At 41.1% G+C, this 26104-nt stretch overlaps 1 protein-coding gene across 2 annotated transcripts in view; it reads left to right on the top strand.

Moving 5' to 3' along the window:
* The window catches only part of LOC126427128 (sugar transporter SWEET1-like), a 96560-nt gene extending 70693 nt beyond the window's left edge, over positions 1-25867 (top strand). For both annotated transcript variants that reach the window (XM_050089353.1, XM_050089352.1), the window contains exon 2: positions 24051-25867. In XM_050089353.1, the coding sequence (XP_049945310.1) occupies positions 24059-24715 (657 nt within the window). In that variant the 5' untranslated portion in view covers positions 24051-24058 and the 3' untranslated portion in view covers positions 24716-25867. The remainder of the gene's footprint in view (positions 1-24050) is intronic.
* The last annotated feature ends 237 nt before the right edge of the window (positions 25868-26104 follow it).

The raw sequence follows: 26104 nt of genomic DNA, 5'->3' as shown, positions 1-26104 counted from the left end.
GTGCGAGGAATTTGCTTGGATGTGGAACAATTATACAAACAGAATTAACACTACAGAGTAATGGCTAATGGTTCAAATGGCTCTGAGCACTATGGGACTCAACTGCTGAGGTCATTAGTCCCCTAGAACTTAGAACTAGTTAAACCTAGGGACATCACAAACATCCATGCCCGAGGCAGGATTCGAACCTGCGACCGTAGCGGTCTTGCGGTTCCAGACTGCAGCGCCTTTAACCGCACGGCCACTTCGGCCGGCTACAGAGTAATAATAACATCTACATCTACTCTGCAAATCACATTTAAGTCCCTGGCAGAGGGTTCACCGAACCACCTTCACAATTCTCTATTATTACAATCTCCTACAGCGCGCGCAAAGAACGAACACACATATCTTTCACCAACTACGACATGGTCGCGTGTACAAACAGTGATCCTATACCGTCAAATGTTTTTAATTCCAGTCTTTGATCACAATATCAATTGTTTAGACGATGACGGGTTTCAGTCCGTACTGACCATCCTCAGATCTTTGTTACACCATGAGGATGGTCATTACGGACTGAAACCCGTCATCGTCTAAACAATTGATATTGTGATCGAAGACTGGGATGAAAAACATTTTACATACATCTTTCCGTACGAGCTCTGATTTCCCTTATTTTGTCGTGGTTATCGTTTCTCCCTATGTAGGTCGGTGTCAACAAAATATTTTTTCGCATTCGCAGGAGAAAGCTGGTGACTGGAATTTCGTGAGAAGATTCCGTCGCAACGAAAAACGCCTTTCTTTTAATGACGTCCAGCCCAAATCCTGTATCATTTCAGTGACACTCTCTCCCCTATTTCGCGGTAATACAAACCGTGCTGCCCCTTGTTTGAACTTTTTCGGTGTACTCCGTCAGTCCTATCTGCCAAGGATCCCACACCGTGCAGCAGTATTCTAAAAGCTGACGGACAAGAGTAGTGTAGGCAGTCTCCTTAATAGATCTGTTACATTTTCTGTGTCCTGCTAATAAAACGCAGTCTTTGGTTAGCCTCCCTCACAACATTTTCTATGCGTTCCTTTCAATTTAAGTTTTTCGTAATTGTAATTCCTAGGTATTTTGTTGAATTTATGGCCTTTATATTTGACTGATTTATCGTGAAACCGAAGTTTAACGGATTTCTTTTAGCACTCATGGGGATGACTTCACACTTTACATTATTTAGGGTCAATCGCAAATTCCCGCACCATACAGATATCTTTTCTAAATCGTTTTGCAATTTGTTTTGATCTCCTGTTGGCTTTGCTAGTCGACAAAAAACCTAAGACGGCTGCTCAGATTGTCTCGCAAATCATTTGCGCAGATTTTTTTTTTTTTTTTTTTTTTTTTTTTTTTTTTTTTTTTTTTTTTTTTTTTTTTTGTCTACTGTCTGGTTTGATGCGGCCCGCCACGAATTCCTTTCCTGTGCTAACCTCTTCATCTCAGAGTAGCACTTGCAACCTATGTCCTCAATTATTTGCTTGACGTATTCCAATCTCTGTCTTCCTCTACAGTTTTTGCCCTCTACAGCTCCCTCTAGTACCATGGAAGTCATTCCCTCGTGTCTTAGCAGATGTCCTATCATCCTGTCCCTTCTCCTTATCAGAGTTTTCCACATATTCCTTTCCTCTCCGATTCTGCGTAGAACCTTCTCATTCCTTACCTTATCAGTCCACCTAATTTTCAACATTCGTCTATAGCACCACATCTCAAATGCTTCGATTCTCTTCTGTTCCGGTTTTCCCACAGTCCATGTTTCACTACCATACAATGCTGTACTCCAGACGTACATCCTCAGAAATTTCTTCCTCAAATTAAGGCCGGTATTTGATATTAGTAGACTTCTCTTGGCCAGAAATGCCTTTTTTGCCATAGTGAGTCTGCTTTTGATGTCCTCCTTGCTCCGTCCGTCATTGGTTATTTTACTGCCTAGGTAGCAGAATTCCTTAACTTTATTGACTTCGTGACCATCAATCCTGATGTTAAGTTTCTCGCTGTTCTTACTTCTCATTACCTTCGTCTTTCTCCGATTTACTCTCAAACCATACTGTGTACTCATTAGACTGTTCATTCCGTTCAGCAGATCATTTAATTCTTCTTCACTTTCACTCAGGATAGCAATGTCATCAGCGAATCGTATCATTGATATCCTTTCACCTTGTATTTTAATTCCACTACTGAACCTTTCTTTTATTTCCATCATTGCTTCCTAGATGTACAGATTGAAGAGTAGGGGCGAAAGGCTACAGCCTTGTCTTACACCCTTCTTAATACGAGCACTTCGTTCTTGATCGTCCATTCTTATTATTCCCTCTTGGTTGTTGTACATATTGTATATGACCCGTCTCTCCCTATAGCTTACCCCTACTTTTTTCAGAATCTCGAACAGCTTGCACCATTTTATTTTGTCGAACGCTTTTTCCAGATCGACAAATCCTATGAAAGTGTCTTGATTTTTCTTTAGCCTTGCTTCCATTATTAGCCGTAACGTGAGAATTGCCTCTCTCGTCCCTTTACTTTTCCTAAAGCCAAACTGATCGTCACCTAGCGCATTCTCAATTTTCTTTTCCATTCTTCTGTATATTATTCTTGTAAGCAGCTTCGATGCATGAGCTGTTAAGCTGATTGTGCGATAATTCTCACACTTGTCAGCTCTTGTCGTCTTCGGAATTGTGTGGATGATGCTTTTCCGAAAGTCATATCGCCAGACTCATATATTCTACACACCAACGCAGATAAGGAACAGCAAAGGGCCTATAACACTACCTCGGGGAACGCCAGAAACCACTTCTGTTTTACTCGATGAAACATGGTACAATAATATAAATAATAGTGTCAACTTCTCTTATTTACTAGTTATCATTTATCTAGTATTGTCATTCACTGTCTAACTTAACATAGTATTGTATCTTTTATCTAATAACTGAACAGCAAAATATATGTTTTTATTCAAGAAGTGGATTAACAGTGTACATGGGAACTCTTGATTATTTCTCGAAAATTCGTCTAAGGGGTACAGTGGATGGGCAGGAAGCGTACTTTACTCCCTTCTGTACAAGTGACAAAATTTTTAGTTCAAAATAGGGGTTCATCTTTATCTCTAGCGTTATAGTTGTGGTGTGAACAATTTGTTTCATACTGAGCATAGTTTTTAATGACATAATTCATCAAAGATTATGTGTACTGACATGTTGTTGTTAGTATTCCTAACTGTGTGAAGAGTTTTCTGCATGAGGTTCGTGGAGAAGTCAGGGGCACATGATCTTCTCAGTTGATCCCATTGTCAATATAAATAGTTGAGTGCACCTGTTCTAGTACGGTTGTCGTGTGCAGTGACTATGTTTTCTGGATTTTTATTTTTGGTGTGGAACTGAATAAAATTAGTTTTTTCAATATTAACTGAAAGAGGAGTAACTGTAAACCAAGCTGCAACTTCTCTGCGTGTGTCATCAACTCCTGGCTCTAGATCAGTAGCAGATGTACTATCTACCACAATGCTCGTATTATCATCAAACATTGTGAATTCACATTTTTACTAATACGCAGGCGTAGCTCATTAACATACATTAAAAACATCAAGGGCTGAAGGATAGATCCCCGGGGGAATCTTATGCTCTATTTTGCCCCATTCGGAAGCCACTGTATTAAGAGATCCATTGTTGCAGCAGTGTAGGACGACCTTTCATTTTCTATCTTCGAGATATGATTTTAGCCAATTACCTATAGGCTCTTCGATTTCATAATGATAGGCCTTCTCTAAGGTGGTTTACACAATCAAAAGCCTTGGAAAGGCCACAGAAGACATCAACTGGTGACTTCTTACTGTTAATAGTCTGCAAAATATTGCTTGTGAGTGAATATATGGCTTGCTCTGTCGAAGCCCATTTCTGAAAACCAAACTGTCTGTGGTTAACAATATTATGGTTTGTAAATTATAGATTGCAGCGATCAGTCGCCCTTTTTAAATTTTATTGCCGGCCGGGGTGGCCGTGCGGTTCTAGGCGCTACAGTCTGGAACCGCGTGACCGCTACGGTCGCAGGTTCGAATCCTGCCTCGGACATGGATGTGTGTGTTGACCTTAGGTTAGTTAGGTTTAAGTAGTTCTAAATTCTAGGGGACTGATGACCTTAGAAGTTAAGTCCCATAGTGCTCAGAGCCTTTTGAACCATTTTAAATTTTATTGTGCAGATCTAGATTTCGGCTATAGTGCATTCTCAGTACACTATTATTTTCGCTCAGTGCATGTAATGACTGTTGGTCGGGCTTCATCCACAGTTCATTGGTTTTCTTCCAGATTTATTCTTCCTTCTGGAGCTCAATTCTTCACCTGAATCAATTTTCTTCTTTATGCGCCTCACGCTAGCTTCTGACATTTATAACTTCCGTGAAATTTCCCGATCGGAATACATTTTCGTATTAACGAGGGCTTTGACTTCAGCTTTTTTATGTGGTGAAAGTCCCCTCTTTTACCCATTTTTAAAAGTCACAATCAGTAACATCTGGCTGTTAAACAATCAGTTGTGATGTCGATATTACGAAATTGATAATCAAAGCGAACAAAACCAGTTACACGCGAGAATGCCACTGAAAAGGTCCTTCCCTGCACGCTATACTCTGAACATTGATACCCACAATAAGTCAACAATCCAATGCCACGTAGCAACAATAGATACAAAATTCAGCAATGTAAATAAGTGCCCTGAGAAACTGCCATAAATTTTCCGATTAATCACATTATGTAATTATTACAAATAACATTAAAAATGTGCAGTGCGTCCAATAATTTGGCCAGGGATTGTAGATGTATCCAACGACGCAAAATTGTGTTTGCTACACTTCAAACCGAATCTGTGAGAGTGGAACGTAGTAAATCGGCGTGAAAGGTAATACCTGCATTATTTTACGTACCAAGTAAGCTGAAGGGAAAACCGCACGGACGTCGTAATAAAACCCCAAAAAGCAATAAGGCTGTTTCGCAGCAGGGAAGAAACCAGTTCCACAATTGCGGCTACATCTGAGCCACAAACAACTAGAATCTTCAACATATTCGCGTCTGAAGCAAAAGTACTTACACTTACAAAAATATTCGTGTATCAGGAAGTCGAATGAAGTCTAAGAATGAGTGAATCATTACACATGAGAAATTTTGTCATGTGTCCTGAGAAGTGCCTATCACAATAAGAACAGATAGCAACAGAAATACATTTTATGCTTCTTGGGCAAGAAATATGTTTTTATATTCTGTTGTTGTCAGGGATGTAAGCTGCAATTATTCACAAATTTAAATGTATTTCTTCATGAACAAGTTGTTGCTTACGTCGCTGAATCAGTGAAATTCGGCCGTTTTTAGATTTATTTCACAGTAATTCATGTCTCTTGGTAATTTAGCCTTTCATGGAACCCAAAAATATAACAATTATTTCGTTACACAGAAAAATAAATAATAATAATGTCGTGTGATTAGGGCCTCCCGTCGGGTAGACAGTTCGAGTCCTGCCTCGGGCATGGATGTGTGTGATGTCCTTAGGTTAGGTTAGGTTTAAGTAGTTCTAAGTTCTAGGGGACTGATGACCTCAGATGTTAAGTCCCATAGTGCTCAGAGCCATTCCATGATTAGGACTCCAAAATTCAGTTCCAATGGAGCCAAAGTTTGTTATGATCAGGATTAGCAACTGTGAGCCTATGAACCTGAAGGCTACATGTATGAAAATAGTCATTTCCGATCATTTGTGATCAGTTTTGTTCTGTTTAAAGTTGTTGTGGTGGTGTATACGTGTTATTGTAAAACGTATGAAAATGTAGCAGCAAGAATAACGGTATTATATGAAAGAAAGAAATAATCTCAGATAATTCTGCTGAGCCCAACTATAATGAATTACACTATTCGTCATTAAAATTGCTACACCAAGAAGAAATGCAGATCATAATTGGGTATTCATTGGACAAATATATTATACTATAACTGACATGTGATTACGTTTTCACGCAATTTGGGTGCATAGATCCTGAGAAATCAGTACCCAGAACAACCACCTCTGACCGTAATAATCGAGTATAGATTTAAGTGTTAGGGAGTCTTTTCTGAAAGTATTTGTATGGAGTGTAGCCATGTATGGAAGTGAAACGTGGATGATAAATAGTTTGGACAACAAGAGAATAGAAACTTTGTAAATGTGGTGCTACAGAAGAATACTGAAAATTAGATGGGTAGATCACATAACTAATGAGGAGGTACTGAATAGAATTGGGGAGTAGAGGAATTTGTGGGACAACTTGACTAGAAGAAGGGATCGGTTGGTAGGACTTGTTCTGAGGCATCAAGGGATCACCAATTTAGTATTGGAGGGCAGCGTGGAGGGTAAAAATCGTAGAGGGAGACCAACAGTTGAATACACTAAACTGATTCAGAAGGATGTAGGTTGCAGTAGGTACTGGGAGACGAAGATGCTGGCACAGGATAGAGTAGCATGAACCAGTCTGAGGACTGAAGACCACAACAACAACATGCATCTGCTGTGGAGAGTGCCCGAAATTTTATGGAACAAAACAATCCGTGGGTGGTATAATACATTCCATGAGACTCACTGCTTACGTAGTGCGAAAACAACAGCCCGGCCGGGACCCCTAGCAGAGAAGGTGGAGCGTGTGCGAGAATCGTTGGTCGGGTGCGAGAAGGAATCCGGATGGAGAACGGCGAGCCCAACTCTCTAAACAACCAGGCACATTCTGTGCGTAAATCGTACTGGCTGCGGCCGTCACATTCCTTCTGATGGTTCAAATGGCTCTGAGCACTATGTGACTTAACATCTGTGGTCATCAGTCCCCTAGAACTTAGAACTACTTAAACCTAACTAACCTAAGGACATCACACACATACATGCCCGAGGCAGGATTCGAACCTGCGACCGTAGCGGTCACGCGGTTCCAGACTGAAGCGCCTAGAACCGCACGGCCACACCGAAGACGGTTTTCCACAAAAACTACATTGTAGTAATAAAGCCTCACTTCATGTGGCTGGAAAGGTAATTCGTCGTAACGCGCATATTTGACGCACAGAACATGGACTCTAGATTGTAGAACACATTCACGATTCATCTAAAAGTTCCGTACCTAAAGACTGGAAAATCGCTCAAGTCACAACAATACCCAGAAAGGGAAGTAGGAGTTATCCGCTGAATTACAGGCCCTTATCACTAACGTCGATTTGCAGTAGGGTGTTGGAACATACACTGTGTTCGAACATTATGAATTACGTGGAAGAAAACGATTTATTTGGAAACTGGAAATTTGTGGTAAGGCCTTATGGGACCAAACTGCTGAGGTCATCGTTCCCTAAGCTTACACACTACTTCATCTAACTTAAACTAACTCACACTCTGGACAACACGCGCACCCATGCCCGAGGGAGAACTCGAACCTCCGACGGGGGGAACCGCACGCCCCGTGACAACGCGCCTCTAGACCGCGAGGCTATCCCGAGCGGCCAACCATTTGTTGAGACATAGCACGGATTAAGAAAACATCGTTCTTGTGGAACACAACTACCTCTTTATACTTATGAAGTAACGAGTGCTATCGACAGGGGATATCAAATTTATTCCATATTTTTAGATTTCCAGAAGGGTTTCGGCACCGTTCCTCACAAGCGTCTTCTAACCAGACTGCGTGCCTACGGAATATCGCCTCAATTGTGTGACTGGATTCCTGATTTCCTATCAGAAAGCTCACAGTTCGTAGTAACAGATGCAAAGTCATCGAGTAAAACAGAAGTAATATCTGGCGTTCACCAAGGAACTGTTATAGGCCCTCTATTGTTCATGATCTATATTAACGACACAGGAGACAATCTGAGTAGCCCTATTACATTTTTTGCAGATGATGCTGTCATTTACCGTCTTGTAAAGTCATCAGATGACCAAAACGAAGAGCAAAGTGATTTAGACAAGATATCTGTATGGTGCAAAAAGTGGCAATTGACCGTGAATGAAGAAAAGTGTGAAGTTATTAACATCAGTACTAAAACAAGACAAAGACATTAAATACCACTACAGACTGGGAAACACCGGAAGGCACCGTGCAAAAGGTAGAAAAATATAAATACCTGGGAGAATTTATAACAGGAAGGAATAGGAGCAAGGAGGGAATAACAGAGGATAAAAAAGGTCAGCCTTCTGTATGACGAGAGAGATATACAATAAAAGAATATATCCACAGAGGCAAAGATAAGCCATTACAAGGCAACGGTGAGGAATGTAGTATTATATGCTGCTGAGACGATTACACTAGGAAGAAATAGGGCAGAACAACTAGAGAAAGAAGAGAGAAAAATACTGAGAAAAATACTAGGTCCCGAAAGAGGTGGGGAGAGATGGATGCAAAGACCTAGGGAAGAACTGTACCGGAACATCAGAACAATATCCGGGGAAATCAGACTCAAAAGGGCAAAGTTTCCTGGACGTATAATTAGGATGAGTATCGACAGAATGACGAAAAAAATGGTTCAAATGGCTCTGAGCAGTATGGGACTTAACACCTGAAGTCATCAGTCCCCTAGAACTTAGAACTACTTAAACCTAACTAACCTAAGGACATCACACACATCCATGCCCGAGGCAGGATTCGAACCTGCGACCGTAGCAGTCGCCCGGTTACGGACTGAAGCGCCTAGAACCTCTCGGCCACCACGGCCGGCCCAAAATGGCTTAGAGAGTGTAGGAAACAACAGCGAGGACAAGGGGAAATACAGAAACCAAGTGGGTTGTTGTACTCCGGAAGGACTGGTTAGAAGTGGGGATCTAGGTCGAAGGAAAGGAAAATTTGAGGAAGAAATATACACCGACCAACAAGCCGGAGATCAACGACAGAGAAGAATACAGGAAAAGATTAGTGCGTCACCAAAGGAGCCAACAGGAGGAAAGGACACTGAAGATCTCGGAAGAAGAGCGGGAGAGAAGAAGAGAAAGAATGAAGGGGTTCTGGGAGAAGAAGAGGAAAATGCAGTCCACGAAGGGGCTACCTGTGGTCCTACAGAGGCCGTAATGCAAGAAGAAGAAGTATAAGAAGATGATGATGAGTACTAAAAGAAATGCGCTAAATTTCGATAACGCGATAAGTCACACAAATCTGAAGGCTGCAGATTCAACTAAATACTTAGGGATTACAATTACAAATAACCTAAATTGGAACGATCACATAGATAATGTTGTGAGTAGAGCAAACCAAAGACTGCGATCCACTGGCAGAACACTTAGAAGGTGCAACAGGTCTACTAAAGAGACTGCTTACACCACGCTTGTCCTACCTATTCTGGAGTATTCCTGTGTGGTGTGGGATCCGCTTCAGGTGGGACTGACGGATTGCATCGAAAAAGTTCAAAGAAGGACGGCTCGTTTTGTATTATCGCGAAATAGGGGAGATAGCGCTACAGGCATTATACGTGGAGTGGCAATCATTAAAACAAAGGCGTTTTACGTTGCGACTGGACCTTCTTATGAAATTTCAATCACCAGTTTTCTCCTCCGGTTGCGAAAACGATCTGTTGGCGCCCACCCACATAGGGAGAAATGATCATCTCGATAAAATAAGACAAATCAGGGCTCGCACAGAAAAATTTAAGTGCTCGTTTTTCCCGCGCGCCGTTCGAGAGTGGAACGGTAGACAGACAGCTTGAAGGTGGTTCATTCAACCGTCTGCCAGGCACTTTATTGTGAATAGCAGAGTAATTACGTTGATAGATAGATAGAAAAGTCAACATCTTGCGTGCCGTGTCCTGTTCAAAAGTTTATGGAGCGTTTTCCTTTGCGGAGAAAACTGTGTATGTTCTGCTACAGCTAAACAAACAGCAGCAATGGCTTTTGCAACAATGACAGCAAGACAGTGGAGACCTATGTCTGCAAAAAGACGGCACTTCCCCAGGCCTCATTTCAGATGGTCCTGCGTGTGGTGACGCCGATGCCGAAATGCTTCAGAGCGGTTGGAATGGCTTCCGCGTGGTAATTCTCCTCCTCCCCACGGCCGTCTGACTCAAGTCCGCGTGATTTATTTTCGTGGGATTATGTCAAAGATTCTGTGTTTCTGCCTCCACTGCCACTTAATTTAGAAGAGTTGCAGAAGGACGGTTTGTGCAGCCTCTGATACAGAGCGTGACATGTTGGGATGAGTACGGCAAAAGTTTGACTGCTGTAGTAACGTTTGCTGCGCCGCAAACAGTGGCCATGTTGAGCACCTGTACTGTGAGATAAAAACCTGGAGAGCAGTACTGTAAGGCGCTTAAAAATGGTATAAGGAAGGCAAAGAGTATGTGGTACGCAAGTAGAATACCTAATACACAGGATAAAATTAAAACCATATGGTCAGTTGTGAAGGAAGTGTCTCGTCTGCAGTGCAGTGTCTGCGATGTAAAGTCAGTTCGTAGTAAAAATATTTCTGTTACTGATAAATCAGATATATGTACAGTATTTTCTGAGCATTGCTGGTGAATTAAATAAAAATTTAGTTTCTGCAGGGAATCATATAACTCTCTTGACAAATGCCTTTCCGAGATTGATTTCTGAAATACTCCGAGAGATTGAGACAGTAATTAAATCACTGAAGACTGAGGACTCTCATGGTTATGATTGAGTGCCTAGCAGAGTATTACAGTGCTGCACATGTTAGTCATGTACTTAGCCATGTTTGTAATTTCTCCTTTAGGAATGGTCAGTTTCCTGAACGTCTAAAGTACTCAGTAGTAAAGCCGCTTTATAGAAAGGAAAAAAGGATAATGTAGGCAATTTTAGACCTATTTCTATGCCATCAATGTTTGCTAAATTTATTGAAAAGTCTGTGTATTTAAGGATAATAGATCACTTTATATCACACGATTTTCTATCAAGTGTACCGTTCAGCTTTACAAGTCGTTTAACAAAGGAAAACGCCGGCCGCTGTGGCCGAGTGGTTCTAGGCGCTTCAGTCTGGAACCGCGCGACCGCTACGGTCGCAGGTTCGAATCCTGCCTCGGGCATGGATGTGTGTGCTGTCCTTAGGTTAGTTAGGTTTAAGTAGTTCTAAGTTCTAGGGGGCTGATGACCTCAGATGTTAGGTCCCATAGTGCTCAGTGCTATTTGAACCATTTGAACAACTGAGTTGCTGGATGGGTTAAACAAAAGGTTTCGAACGCTGGGCATATTTTTTGATTTAACTAAGGCGTTTGATTGTGTTAATCTCGAAATATTGCTCCAGAAGATGGACCATTCGGAATACGGGGTGTAGCTCACGATTGGTTCACCTCTTACTTTAGCAAAAGACAGCAAAAGGTCGTTATTCACAGTGTTGAGAATGGCTGTGATGTGGGGTCTCAGAGGAGTACGGTCAAGTGGATGGCGCCCAAGGGATCAGTGTTGGGGGTCACTCCTGTTCCTTATTTATATAAATGATGTGCCCTTTAGTATTACAGGTAACTCTGAAATATTTCTGTTTGCTGATGGCACTAGCTTGGTAGTAAAAGATGTTGTGTGCAACATTGGCTTGATTTCAAATAGCGCAGTTCATGACCTAAGTTCATGGCTTGTAGAAAATAAACTAATGCTAAATAACAGTAAGACTCAGATTTTACAGTTGCTAATGGACAATTCAACAAAACCTGAAATTTTAATTTCACAGAATGGGCATATGATTAGTGAAACTGAACAGCACAGATTTCTAGGTGTTCAGATAGATGGTAAAATGTCGTGGGAAGCCCATGCACAGGATCTTATTCAAAGACATAGTTCTGCCATTTTTACTATTCAAACGGTATCTGAAGTAAGTGATCGTTCACACAAAAATTAGTCTAATTTACTTATTTTCGTTCGCTGGTGTCGTATGGTATTATATCCCGGGGTATGGTAAGATAACCAGCGAATGAACAGTTAAGGGCAAATTTACATTGGAAAATTCATATCCGCCATTACAGTAATTGCTCGGGAATTTTTTAGCTGAAAACACATACTACAGACTCTCTCAAATAGGTACAAAAATTGGAACTAAAGAAAAGAAACAATTTTCTTATTTTTACAATGCATATAAAAAAAATTTTACAGAAAACCAAGTGAATGAACAGCATTGTCCAGTGAATGAACAGCTTCTCTCCAGTAAATGAACATAATTTTATAAGTATAATTTCAAGGCCAGTTATACAATAATAATAAATAAAACACACAAGTATATCATCAGTTTTATATTTTATTTCGTAGAATTATACTGGGAATATCATAAATCAAAATAGTCATAGGAAAAACAGAGTTAGTGCAAACACTGTCTTTTACAATTAACATGAACAGAAATATAAAATAACTACAGTACATACAAACTGTAATACAGATAATTTAAATATAAAAATGAGATGGTAGGGCAGATTACATTAATAAAAACTGAGAAACCTTTCACAGCATTAGTCAACCTATGGTTATTCCTGTTTTCTGATGGCAACACAAACATGAGTGAATAGGCCTATTAGTTACTTACTTATCACACTTATCAAACCAGAAACTGTAATGTTCACAACAAAACAAAATTATTACACTTTTTTATACTTCATTTCCTCAACAATTTAAGTTTGAGATACACATGAAGATGTTCCACAGATTGCCTTAGGGTGTGAAATAATCTCTTTTTATCTCCTCTTTCTGATACCATATCTTCTTTCTTGGGCCATTTGCAACGTGTTGGTCCACACATTGTCATGGTGCTTACTTCAATTTCATCTTTTTTCTGTCAGTAACAATTCCTGGAAAATATTCGCCTTCATAAACCACAATTACATAGGTTTTATTTACTTCTATTTATTCAAGATCGCAGTCAGAAGCTGAATCATCAGAGTCCTGAAGCAGATCTCCTAAACTCTCATCTGAATCATGTAGAGAGATTGCATCTTCATCAGTTGAAGTGTCTTCTTCACCTTTCCTCACTTTCCTGACAATTTGTTTCTTCTGGATTGCACCCAGTTTTTGCATCTGTTTCAGAGCCTTTTCCTCCTTCTTGCTATTTAATTTTTCCTCCTTATCTTCTTTGGTTTTTCTTAATGCTTTATGATATTCTATCCACTTTTCTGAAGTAACTGCATAAGGAAGTTTATTTGCATTTCTTTTCTTTTTCCCTTTCTTTTCTTCAATTACTGGCCAATGAAGGTGGTCCTTCCAGATTTCCTCAGGGGTTCGATGACCTTTCTGAGAAGAGCTTGCTGTTGGTGATTTGGAGTTTTGATCCTGAGAACCATGAATGCCTTCTTGTACATCCAAAATGAGTGTTTCAGACTGAAGAGATGTGGCTGAGGTGCATTCTTCTGAAACCATCTCTTGTGTTTGACTGTCTGATGAGCATCTTCTTTCTGGTACAGAAGTAGTTGCTTGCAATGCTCTGGCTTCAGCAGCGCTTTCAAATTTAGTTTCCAGTGGGTCTATTGAGTGAATTAATGGTTCATCTAAAGTACTGTTTCGTCTATTTTGCCTTAGGCCTTCTCTGATTGAATACTTCTTCCATATGGAAAACAAAACTGGCTCTTTAATCTCAGTGGTTCTTGATTCATCAATTAAAGCTGTTTTGAAAAGTGCAAGTGTAGGTAATTCTGACTCCATAATTCGTAGAAATGTGTTTCCTTCTGAAAACATAGATTTCCTTCATTCAATGTATTTTTCATTAGCTCTTGATGGTGAGTCTGCATGCATTTGTTGAAATCTACATTTTCAACATTGAAAGGAAAGATTTGACAATTTTTAAAAGCTTTCTGTATTTTCTCTTCCACAACAAGCTTCTTTGAAGAGAGAAGAAAAATTTGCTTTTGTAATTGACTTTGATCAACCATGCTTTTGTTTCCAGCATCTAACAGCAATCTTCCATGATGCTTTTAGTGGTGGAAAACACCAACATCACAAGGCTGAAGGTCATTTGTTGCATTTGGTGGCAGACTAAAAATAAGTATTCTTTTCTCTGAACAGAACTTATTTAGTTCTAAGTTTAAATGAGACTTATACCCATCTAAAAGTAACGAAACAGGAAGAGTGACGTGTTTTTCCACCACAGTTGGCAACATACTCACAAAATGTTGGTGCAACCATCCATCCTGACTCACTCGTTCCAACAAAGAATGTGTCATGAGGAATGAATTCAAATATGTGTTTTGGAATTCTTTCATAAAGAAATACTGTAATTGGTTTTACAACTTTTCCACTAGCAGAAAAATTAGCCAAAACAGTGACGCATTCTTTCTCTTTGCCAGGAGCAATGGTAAAAAAATTTTTATAATTTTTTAGGCCTAAGACTCTTCTCTCATCAGCATTGAATGTTCGGTCACTATCAAGAAGTATGTCCTGGCAGTTTTCTTCCTGAAGATATTTCCCAAGTTCGTCAAACCAATTTCGTATAATGCCTTCAGTCAAACTCGCTTTCCCTTTTCGTATGATTTCTGCATTACAATGTGAAATTGCTGGATGTCTTTTAAGAAGTAGTTTCTCCCATTTCTCTCCTGGCCTACAATTTGTAAAGGGATTTTTCCTTCTTGTATCCATGATAAATTTGTGCACAGCGTCTTTCACCTCATCCAGATGCATTGGAAAACCAATTTTTGCTTTCCCTAATATCCACTCTTCCAACAGCTGTTCTTCATTTGGTGTTAAGATGGGAGCTGGTCCTATCCGCCTTCCTTCCATAGTCTTTCCACTAAGCTTTGTGGATAATGTGGCTTTTGGTACATTATACTGTGCTGATGTTTTATTTAAACTCAATATTCCAGATCTTACTGCCTCTAATGCATCATCTAATTGCTTTGCTGAGTATTTAAAGCGATCATATTTTCTTCGCTTTCTCTGCAAGGTCATTTCTTTATCAGACATCTGTAGAAAAGAAAATATACTATCAGACTGAATTGAGGGAAGAGATCCAATTTATAGGAAACCATACACAAATATGACTTCTAAGTTCTTACAGATGCCTTCTTAACTGTTACTGGGGCTTAATTTTAAGAACAGAGGCTGTTTGTATATAACTATTTTGCATAACTATTTTGTATTCAGCTGAGTGGAATCATTTCTGGAAAAATCTCACAAGCCATGTTTATTCACTGGGAACTTGTACCAGTCCCTCCACTGAATGAACACAAGATGTTCAGAGGCATACAGGATATTTTAAACTTAACCTAGCATGTATTTTCTCCATTAAGCAGTTCATTTAGGCCCATTTACATCTGATTTGAAGGCAGTGTTAAAAATCCCATTTATTGGCAAATCTTGATTTTAAGTGTCCAGTTACTGAACACCCCCGTAACCTCAAAATATAACATTTCTTCATTATTTATAAACGATACAAAAGTTATTTATTTGTTACAGTATGTACATACTGTACAAAACGAGCAACAAAGTTTACCAAAATACCAATATTCATCAATAAAATGACTTGTGACGAAGCTCTTACCTTAGCACCAGACAGCAGTAAACAACAGCTACAGATTCATCAAACAACCCATCATTTTCTACTGCTGAAGTTGCTTGATGTGGAGGTCCAATCAGCTTTTAGCTAGCTCCCCATTGGTCAGTAGAAGGCAACTGACTTCAACAGACAAAGTGGAGGGCTTTTTAAACCTTATTTTTTAAATTTATATCTCTGCTGTTCATTCACTGGTGCATGTTCACTCACTGGACTACCGTATTTACTCGAATCTAAGCCGCACTCGAATCTAAGCCGCACCTGAAAAATGAGACTTGAAATCAAGGAAAAAAATTTTTCCCGAATCCAAGCCGCACCTGAAATTTGAGACTCGAAATTCAATTGGAGAGAAAAGTTTTAGGCCGCATCTCCAAATCGAAACAAAGTTGGTCCATTGTAATATGAGACACAATTTAGGTCGAATGAATGACGATAGAACTACAGTAGTTTGGTTCGAGTCGTAAGCTTAGACGTTAAGCTTTACCAGGTAGCCATTGCTGTGTGTCAGGCGCTCTGTCCATATTTATACGGATACCCTTCCTTTTTCACGTGCTTCGTCTGGTTTGAATTGATTGCTTATTTTTCTTTGATCTGATAAGTGCCGTTCTCTTTGCTATAGGTGTTTACGTCACTCTAAGCTGAAGATGCATTACTGTACTGTGTCATGCATTGTTTGTCGCATTCTGATAGGTGCGTGTTTACGGCCTGTCGCCGCTCACGGCGTGGCTTGCTTTTGTGCGCGCTACCGCCGCTTACAAATAAAAAATAGAGAGGAATCGTTTCATTAGCGAAACATTTGTTATTACTTACACTACTGCTTTCTTTGATAATGATCAACAAGAACCAAATAATAGACTGCGTATGATAGATGATGTTCTGAACGAGAGTTTAGCGAAAAATTTTCTCTGTTTGAAAATCTTTGCAGATGCCTCTTTAGTACATTATATTCTGCACAGGAATTAGAGTCATCTTAGATTTAAAAATCTAGTCAATTGCCGTGCTTCATTTCTGACTGTATCACTATTACGCATAAGAATAATACGAATATAAACATAACACGATATGTATGTTCTTCCGCGTTTGCTTTTGTCTCACTCTAATTTCGTAGTTTATTAGGCAGACAGAATTTAAATGAGATAGCAGCAAACACGAAAGAATACATGGCAAAATGTTTATATTCGTATTATTCTTATGGTGAAGAGAATACTGCATGTGATTCACAATTCATAAAAGTTCCTATTAGCACCCATCTCTTCTCACAAGTAGAAAAAATTCAGAACGTAGGTATGTTTGTCAATATGGCCAACTCTTAACAGTCTCGTAGTACATTGAAACGCTGCAACATTCGGAGATGAACAATACGGAATTTGTATTTACTTCGATGGATAATGTATGAAAATGCAGTGGTCGAAACTTGGGGCGGAGGAAAAAAAGCTCGTCTTCCACCTTTTTTTTTTATTTATTTACTGACGCAGAGGTTTTGGCACCAGTATTTATCTTTGTGCCTGCAAAGCACGCCTGTGTAGCGCTACATATATTCGACGGCAGAAGTTAGTTGTGGCGGCACCTACCAACATTTTTCAGAACTTCCGCTTACTTTGCACTCGATTCTAAGCCGCAGGCGGTTTTTTGGATTACAAAAACCGGAAAAAACGTGCGGCTTAGATTCGAGTAAATACGGTAGTTACCCTAACTCTTCCCATTCTAAACGGATATTTTTGGCTCAGAAACGACTGATTCGGGCAATAAGTGGTGTAAGTTCGCGAACCTCTTGTCGACCCCTGTTCACTAGTGCGGGTATTTCGACATTGACCTCTCAGTATATATATTCCTTACTGTCGTCTTGTTAACAATATCAGCTTATTCCCAAGGATAAGCAGCTTTCGTTCAGTTAATACTCGGCAGAAATCTAACCTGTATTTGGATCGGACTTCCTTACCTCTTGTGCAGAAAGGTGTGCAGTATACCGCTGCATCCATTTTCAGTAAGCTGCCACAAGAATTTAAAAATCTTAGCAGTAATCTACACGCCTTCAAATAGAAACTGAAGAGTTTCCTCATGGGTCACTCCTTCTGTTCTGTCAAAGAGTTCCTTGAAATATTAAGCTGATTCTTATGTTATATTGTTGAATGTGTTTACTTAAAGTTACAGCTTGAGTTTTTTGGGTTCATAAACATTTTATTTTTATCTATTATTACTTTTACGTTTTAATTTCATGTACTGGCACGTTCCATGACCTTGGAGATTTGCTCCTCAATTTGGTGCTACGGAACTTGAGGTGTAAATAAGCAAATAAATAAATGCTCTGTCCACTGATACGTGCCTGTTTCCTGTATGTCTTGTAATGATCACACAGTTGTCTTCTGAAACCATGGAGGTACTTATGGAATAACTCTGTATAACATGGTTGTGGTCTCCATATTTTTTCCATACAAAACTTAATGAAGACCAAGAGTCTGGACAGATCTTCAGTGCCACCAGACAGTTGGTAACAAACTTGTGAAATGGGGAAAAAGGGGACATCCTAATGGGGATGGGATAAAATGTGTGTCAGATACACAGGAGCCACTTTGTCCTGGGACTTGTTGCTGGAACCCACACATTGGGGTGTGAGAATTGTTTGTCTCTGCATCTCGATGAGTGCTGTATGGTGAAGCAACAGAAAAAACTTTGGAATTTTCACAAACGTCCGTATCGAGAAATCATAGCCACAGCCGCAACAGCACCACGTAAATGGTAAAGTTTGCTGTGCACAGATCGACAGCCAAATAAACCGAAGTTATCAAGTGCTCAGGAAACCGAAGACGTTTCCCATTGTACTTGGCAACTTTAGAACTACTGTTTAGTGGAATCACATAATATCAAGCCTAGAAATGCGTGGTGTTTATACATCCCCAGATCCCAGGACACTCACGATGAACTGTGTGAGGTTTGTTGCTGACAACTGGCGTGGTCAGTCTGGGAATGGTCACCTCTCCCTGGCTGCAGCGTTTCCCACAGCCAGTCAGGTCACAAACCAGCCACAGGTATGCAACTCAATTGCATCGTATGACGACTAATCATTGTAATTTTATAGAATTTCTTGTCCTTTATGGAACTCTATCGGGATGTTGTATTCTCCGAAACTGAGCTGAAAGTTTCGTAAATTAATATTTGTAAAAATACACACATCAAAAAAAGTTTTGCATCACCTCAGTTCCGAGAGTTCCGGAACCTGTACAGAAAATTGGAACAGAGACCACATAAACATCATTTCCGTCTTTTTTATTGTCCATGGAAACCACACATTGCATGTTGTACCAGCATACAGCGAGACCTTGCGAGGCGGTGGTCCAGATTGCTGCACACACCAGTACCCCTAATACCTAGTAGCACGTCCTCTTGCATTGATGCATGCCTGTATTCGTCGTGGCATACTATGTACAAGTTCATCAATGCACCATTGGTCCAGATTGTCCCACTCCTCAACGGCGATTTGGCATAGTCCCTTAGTGTGGTTGGCGGATCACATCGTCCATAAACAGCTCTTTTCAATCTATCCCAGGCATGTTAGATAGGGTTCATGTATGGAGAACATGCTGGCCACTTTAGTCAAGCGATGTCGTTATCCTGAAGGAAGTCATTCACAAGATGTGCACGATGGGGACACGTATTGTCTTGCAATATGCCTCGCCAATATGCTGCCGATACGGTTGCACTACTATCGATCGGAGGATTGCAGTCGCGCATTGTACAGCCGTTACGGTGCCTTCCAAGACCACCAGCGGCGTACATCAGCCCCACATAATGCCACCCCAAAACAACAGGGAACCTCCATCATGCTGTACTCGCTGGACAGTGTGTCTAAGGCGTTCAGCTTGACCAGGTTGCCTCCAAACACAAATTCGACGATTGTCTGGTTGAAGGCATATGCAACACTCATCAGTGAAGAGAACGCGGTGTCAATCCTGGGTGGTCCATTCGACATGTTGTTAGGCCCATCTGTACCATGCTGCACGGTGTCGTTGTTGCAAAGATGGACCTTGCCTCGGACATCGGGAGTGAAGTTGCACATAATGCAGCCTATTGCGCACAGATTGAGTCGTAACACGACATCCTGTGGCTGCATGAAAACTGTTATTCAACATGGTGGCGTTACTGTCACGGTTCCTCCGAGCCATAATCCGCAGGTAGCGGTCATCCACTGCAGTAGTAGCCCTGGGGCAGCCTGGCCAAGGCATGTCTTCGTCAGTTCTTGTCTCTCTCTGCATCTCCTCATGTCCGAACAACATCGCCTTGTTTCACTCCAAGACGCCTCGACACTTAGCTTGTTGAGAGCCCTACCTGGCACAAAATAACAATGAGGATGCGATCAAACCACGGTATTGACAGTCTAGTCATGGTTGAATTACAGACAACACGAGCTGTGTATATCCTCCTTGGTGGGATGACTGGAACTTAATGGCTGTCTGACCCCTTCCGTCTAATAGGTGCTGCTCATGCATGGTTGTTTACATCTTTGGGCGTGTTTAGTAACATCTCTGAACAGTCAGAGGGACTGTGTCTGTGATGCAATATCCACAGTCAATGTCTATCTTCAGGAGTTCTGGGGACTGGGGCAATGCAAAGCCTTTTTTGTGTGTGTGTGTGTGTGTGTATAATCGGCCTCAGTAGTACTTTGTTTTGGGATGGGGATGGGGCACAACCCCCATGACCCATCTGTCGGATGTACACCTGTACCACAGTATAATATAACAGTCGCGACACTCACTGCTGTAAAAGTTGTTTGCATCCATTTCCTACGTTATTTCCGAATTATTCGAGTTAGTCTCTTGCCTCCAAGAGTTTGTGTAGTATCAGAAGCCATATATGTTTCTAAAAATGATTCTAAAATAAGCGCAAGTATGGACAAAAACCATGAATATAGTGGCAAGCTACAACACATTCGTGAAGAAACACTTGTGACATTGGACAGAATTGGAGCTTACCACGTCGATATCAAAAGAATATAAACACACAGATTCACATGTAAGAAGCACAGACATGTACCTCTACATGCAAAAGCGATGGACAGCTCGTTTAACGTTCTGTAGGCCTACTGTGTTTGTCATTGTCGACTGTTGCCACAACTACGACCTTCATCTTTATACTATTCTAAGTGGGACAGGCAACTAACAAATAGTGGGAGAAATATGCTGAAAACATTATAATGAGCTGATTATATTACATTTCACGCAAAACCAAATATTTGAATAATTTTCAAACAATCTGTCTGTAGGCACTTTCCTTGTCCCACAATAGTTTCGCTCGAAGTCTAGCGATGTGCACATTCTGACACTACACACGCTTTTGTAAGACTCGAACAGCTGCACTTAATCTAATCACTCCATCGTTAAAGCAGGTCTGTGTTGACGATTCACACGAATCTGGCACTAAAACATGGAGAGTTGAACTGGCTGCTTCTGTGTCATAGGACTGTTTTACAGCTTTAGATTGACTGTCGAATCTTTGTGGCAGTTTCCTCTTCATCGTCAGTTGAGGTGGCTTATTTGGAATGTCAAACAGTGTGAGTTCTGCATTCTACACGAGTTTGTTATTGTCTGCGTTCATATACTGGTTTTGTTCGAAATGTAGCGGACAAAACCTAATATTATTATACACGTAAACCGGGTCTTTCTTCGTAAGGTCTTCTCGTCTGCTATTAACTAGCCATTTTTTGCTGCTAAAACGAAACATTCATCATTTATACACATACAGTTTGCAAGTGAATCCTGACGATACACTTTAGTAACATGATGGTATATACCTCTCAGGATCCTTAGGAAACCTGAAAAAGACAGCTTTGGTGTCTTCTTCCTATTGCTGCTGCAATTTATTGCGCTACAAACGCTCCCGATGGTAAAAACCATTGTGTAAATCAAAATAAACAGTCACTATGCGATTTCACGATCGCGCCGAACTCACAGTTCAACCTACCGGCCGCTTGGGGCGCTGCTGGGGCTGAAGGCAACTTAATCGAGGCGAAGTTTCGCGACTGTTATGTTAGACTGTGCCTGTACTCTGCCACCACATGCATACCTACGAATCAGTTGGCATCTGGACTGTCACCATTCCATCTAGTGTACCTAAATTTTCAACAAAGAATCATTCTCTGAAATCTTTATTTTAAAAGTTTGCAGATTGACATTTTTGCCATCTTCAGTAACTCCCTACCTGATGTGATGCACTTCTGCAATATTTGGTGGCTACTCCTGGAAGATGTGAAGGCCAGACTCCGTCATGCACTTCAAACATCTCTCTAAAGCTTTCCCTGCAATGTCTCATTCACCCCAGAAAATGTTAGGCCGGTGCATAAGTTCGTAGAGTTTTTGTTTTGCATGTTGGTATTCGGGTTGCTATGAGTTTATTTATCGATTGTTACTCTTTATTTGTCCGCAGCTCGTGGTCTTGCAGTAGCGTTCTCGCTTTCGTGCACGGGGTCCCAGGTTCGATTCCCTGCGGGGTCAGGAATTTTTCCTGCCTCGAAATGACTGGGTGTTGTTGTGTCGTCTTCATCATCATCATCATCATTCATCCCCATTATGGTCGGAGGAAGGCAATGGCAAACCACCTCGACTAGGACCTTGCCTAGTAAAGCGGTGCGGGTCTCCTGCTTCGTGCCATATGTTCCTTTGTGTACGGGGCCTCATCATCATCACTCTTTATTTCTAGTTCACTGTTGCTGTTTGAGCGTACATATTGTCGTCTTGTCATTTGGAGATAGTGAGTGCAGCTGTGGTCGCTAGAAAACGGAGTGCCAAGTCAAGAAATCGGGAAATTTCCGATATAATCTTCTGTGTGAGCTCAAGAGAGGGGTGACAGCTGTGGAGGCTGCCAAAAACATTTGTGCTATGAATAGGGATAACGCCACTGGACAGAGTACGGCAAGAAAATGGTTTTCCCGTTTTGAGGAGGATCATTTTGACATTAGTGACTCTCCACGTTCAGAAAGACGTTCGGGGTTTCACGAGTATCATTTAAATGTATTCATTCACAATGATCCGTGTCAGTACACTCGAGAATCGGCGAATGTGATGAACTGTGATGATTCCTGTATCGTGCAATAGTTTCATGCGATAGGGAAGGTTCAAAAATCGGGTGTATGGGTAGCTCACGGTCTAAGCCGAAATTACGTGCATCTCCACTTGCTCGTCATCAATCGGCTCGTGAACAACACCGGTCACTCCTCTCCTCCGTCATTATTAGTAACGAGAAATTCTGCCTTTATCCTAACATAAGGGAAAGAAAGGGATGGTTAAGTCCAAACAAAGCAGCAACTCTCCGTACAAAGATAATGGTCTGCATCTGGTGGAACGCGATAATGTCGTGTACTAAGAATTGATTCCCTGAGATGTAACCATTGCTACTGACATTTGTTGTCAACAACTGAGACGTCTCTTCGACACAGTCTAAAAGCAGCAACCAGGAAGACTGCGTGAAGTGATGCTGCTCCACGATAATGTCTGCCCGAATTGTGTTAGACTGACAAAAAACACTAGACAGGAGGGCTGGGAAGCCATTCAGCATGCACCTTACTCACCTGATCTTCCGCCCTCACATTTTTCCCTCTCTATCAAACAAAAAGAAAACAAAAAAATGGTTCAAATGGCTCTGAGCACTATGGGACTTAATCTCTGAGGTCATCAGTCCCCTTGAACTTAGAACTAGTTAAACCTAACTAACCTAGGGACATCACACACATCCATGCCCGAGGCAGGATTCGAACCTGCGACCTAGCGGTCGCGCGGTTCCAGACTGTAGCGCCTAGAACCGCTCGGCCACTCCTGCCGGCTCCCTCTCTATCGAACAACCTTCAAGGAACTTCCTTTCCAGATGAAAATGCGCTCTGAACACGGCTCGACAAGCTCTTTGCCTCAAAACTACGTGATTCTACACTCTCAGAATCTTAAAGTTATCCCAGCAGTGCCAGACTGTTCTAAATAGTAAGGTGGCTTGTGGTTTATAGATGTAGATGTAGATGTACGCATTTACGCATCAGACCGGATATGAAGTGTATATTTTACTTGTGTAAGTACGGTAACTCTGAACCTCAGGATCTCGGCAACGCAAAATGATATGGAAAAAACTTTAGAAGTTCTCCAAGAATACCACATTAAGTTTCGTCTGTCTGCTCACATTTGGCATTTTTCCTATCGAAAAATCATGGTTTTTCTGGTATTTCTCAGAAACCGTCAATGAACAAACAATACTTTTATAAGCTGCCTTAAGGCCTACCCTAGACCACACCTGATCAACCAGTTTCCTCAATTTTCCTGGGCTAAAGGTAGTGTTAATATTATTCTTTGACTCACAGATGGGTGGAACACTACACTTCACCCCATTGGTTTAACTGATAACTGAGGATACAGTAATGGCATTCAGTCATAGAGTTAAGCTTAAATTCGTGAAATCATGAAAAACAATAGACACCTTATAGCAGTAAGAACTCTTCAAAAAGGAAGGAGAGGGAGAGAGAGAGAGAGAGAGAGAGAGAGAGAGAGAGAGAGAGAGAGAGGCAACTGCAGTTGTGGGGACCGTCTGTTCTCAGTGTTAACAGCAAACTGTGTCTGCCCACAGCTACCATCATGCCGCTGTCTGACTACAAGGACCTGGTGGGGACACTGGCCAGCTATGCACAAATCGCTCAGATGCTGTCCGGCTCACTCATGTGCTGGGAGTTTCACCGCAACGGCACCACTCGACCCACACCCGCGACAATGTTCGTCATGGGTGGGGCCCTCGGCTTCGTCATGCTTGAGTTTGCCCGCATAATGGACGACCCGGCTATGCTGCGTGCCAACTGGGTGGGTATGGTGCTCAGCCAGGTGTACCTGTTGTGCTACTGGTTGTACAGTGACGACCGGCCCGGCTTCTACCGGTCACTGGCGAAAGGCGCCGCACTCGCCGGCGGCCTCGTGGCCTACGCGCGCCTCGAGGACCCCGAGCTGGTGGAGCACCGCTTCGGGATCATCCTGACCGGGCTCTTGTTCTTCATGGTCTCTCTGCCACTCTTCTCGGTGGGCGAGATAATCAGGACCAAGAGCAGTGCCAGCATCCCGTTGCCCATGCTCCTGACCGGGACCGTCGTCTCCTCTCTCTGGCTGCTCTACGGGTTCATCATCGACAGTGGCTTCATGATCTTCCAGAATGTGGTCGTCCTCATCCTGTCGGCATTCCAGTTCGCTCTGATCGTCATCTACCCGAGGACACTGCCACCTCACGAGACGAAGAAGGTGGACTGAAGGTGGACTCGCCGTCACTCCAGTTATTAAGAGTTTCTTTGTTCTCCTGTATCGTAACAAAAAATTATACAAACGACAACATTCTTAAACTGCGGATTTTCACTTATCGTATGTTTTTGGGGCAGGGAATCAAATTTAGTGTATCATTACAGGACAGCTCCAGAGGTGTTTTAGTGGCTAGTCGTTCACAATAGTATTAAAGCATTACTCGCTCGTCTCTCGACTGGAGTAACTGTGCTGACCGAAGGTACAAGTGTGGGATTGTGGCTAGCAAGAAAGACACTGTTAACCGACAGTCTCAATCAGTCTTCTGAACGAGTCTGTGGCTTCCCAGAATGTGTTCTACATGATCATATTGCCTGTATCACGGGTCCTTTGCTGACAGTATGATCATTTCCAGGGCACTGAAGACTAAACAGTAAGATCTAAAGAGTGTTATGAACTTATCATCCCTCCAGTTTTCGAGTACTTCCCCATTTCCTTGAACGCACGTTTACTATAAGAGTGTACCAGTTATAACTTTTTATTTTATGTGATACAAAACAATCTGCATTAAATTTATAGATACTGTCATTTTCCTACATGTCACACTGTTACATATTAATCTATTCCACACTGAAGTATAGACAGTGATATGCTGTTAAATGTAAGTATTTAACACAATTTTTTGTTTGATGTCTGATAACTTTCAAGAATGTGAAATTAGCTAATTTATTTCAAGCTAAAATTAGAAAAACAACAACAGGTTGATGCAGGTAAATGATATTTTTTGAGTAGTAGAGTACAACATTTGTGTATTATGGCCTCAATTCCTGTCTTTTTTGTGGCCGTCATAAGTCTTCAGTGTAACTCAATGGACTGAAAGACGTGAAACAGTTAATTTACTACAGTTCATTATATTGAAATATATTTAATAAGTGAATAGTGTGACAACCAGTACAATAAAACATATAAAAAACTACATAAGTTAATAAATAACACAAGTAGATGATTTTGTTGCAGTTAAGAACCTGGTATTTATAAAGAACAGTTGTGATTAAGGCCTGTGATTTGTAACTCATGCCATTTCCACATCCATTATGTCGAGTACTAAAAATACGTATCTTCATCTATTAACTGTAAATTTTTTTAAAAATAAAGTGATTAAAATTATTTTGTGGATTCTTGCTTCGTATTAAAAATACTCTCTCAGCTACCACTTGTTTACACATTCTATGGGTCATGCTCATTACTTATTGGTATGATGTGCAATATGTCGACTTAGATACAAAAATTACACGTTTGAAGTAAATATTTACACTATTTACATTGTAGACATTCTCTGTATAAGTTATAAAAATCTTGTCTGCCACTATCTTTTAACTTATCTTGAAGGTCATAGAATATTTC

Source organism: Schistocerca serialis, chromosome 11 (assembly GCF_023864345.2).
Source record: "Schistocerca serialis cubense isolate TAMUIC-IGC-003099 chromosome 11, iqSchSeri2.2, whole genome shotgun sequence".
Taxonomy (NCBI): Eukaryota; Metazoa; Arthropoda; class Insecta; order Orthoptera; family Acrididae; genus Schistocerca; species Schistocerca serialis.
Note: the sequence above shows the minus strand (reverse complement) of the source record. Positions and strands in the feature narration are given on the sequence as shown.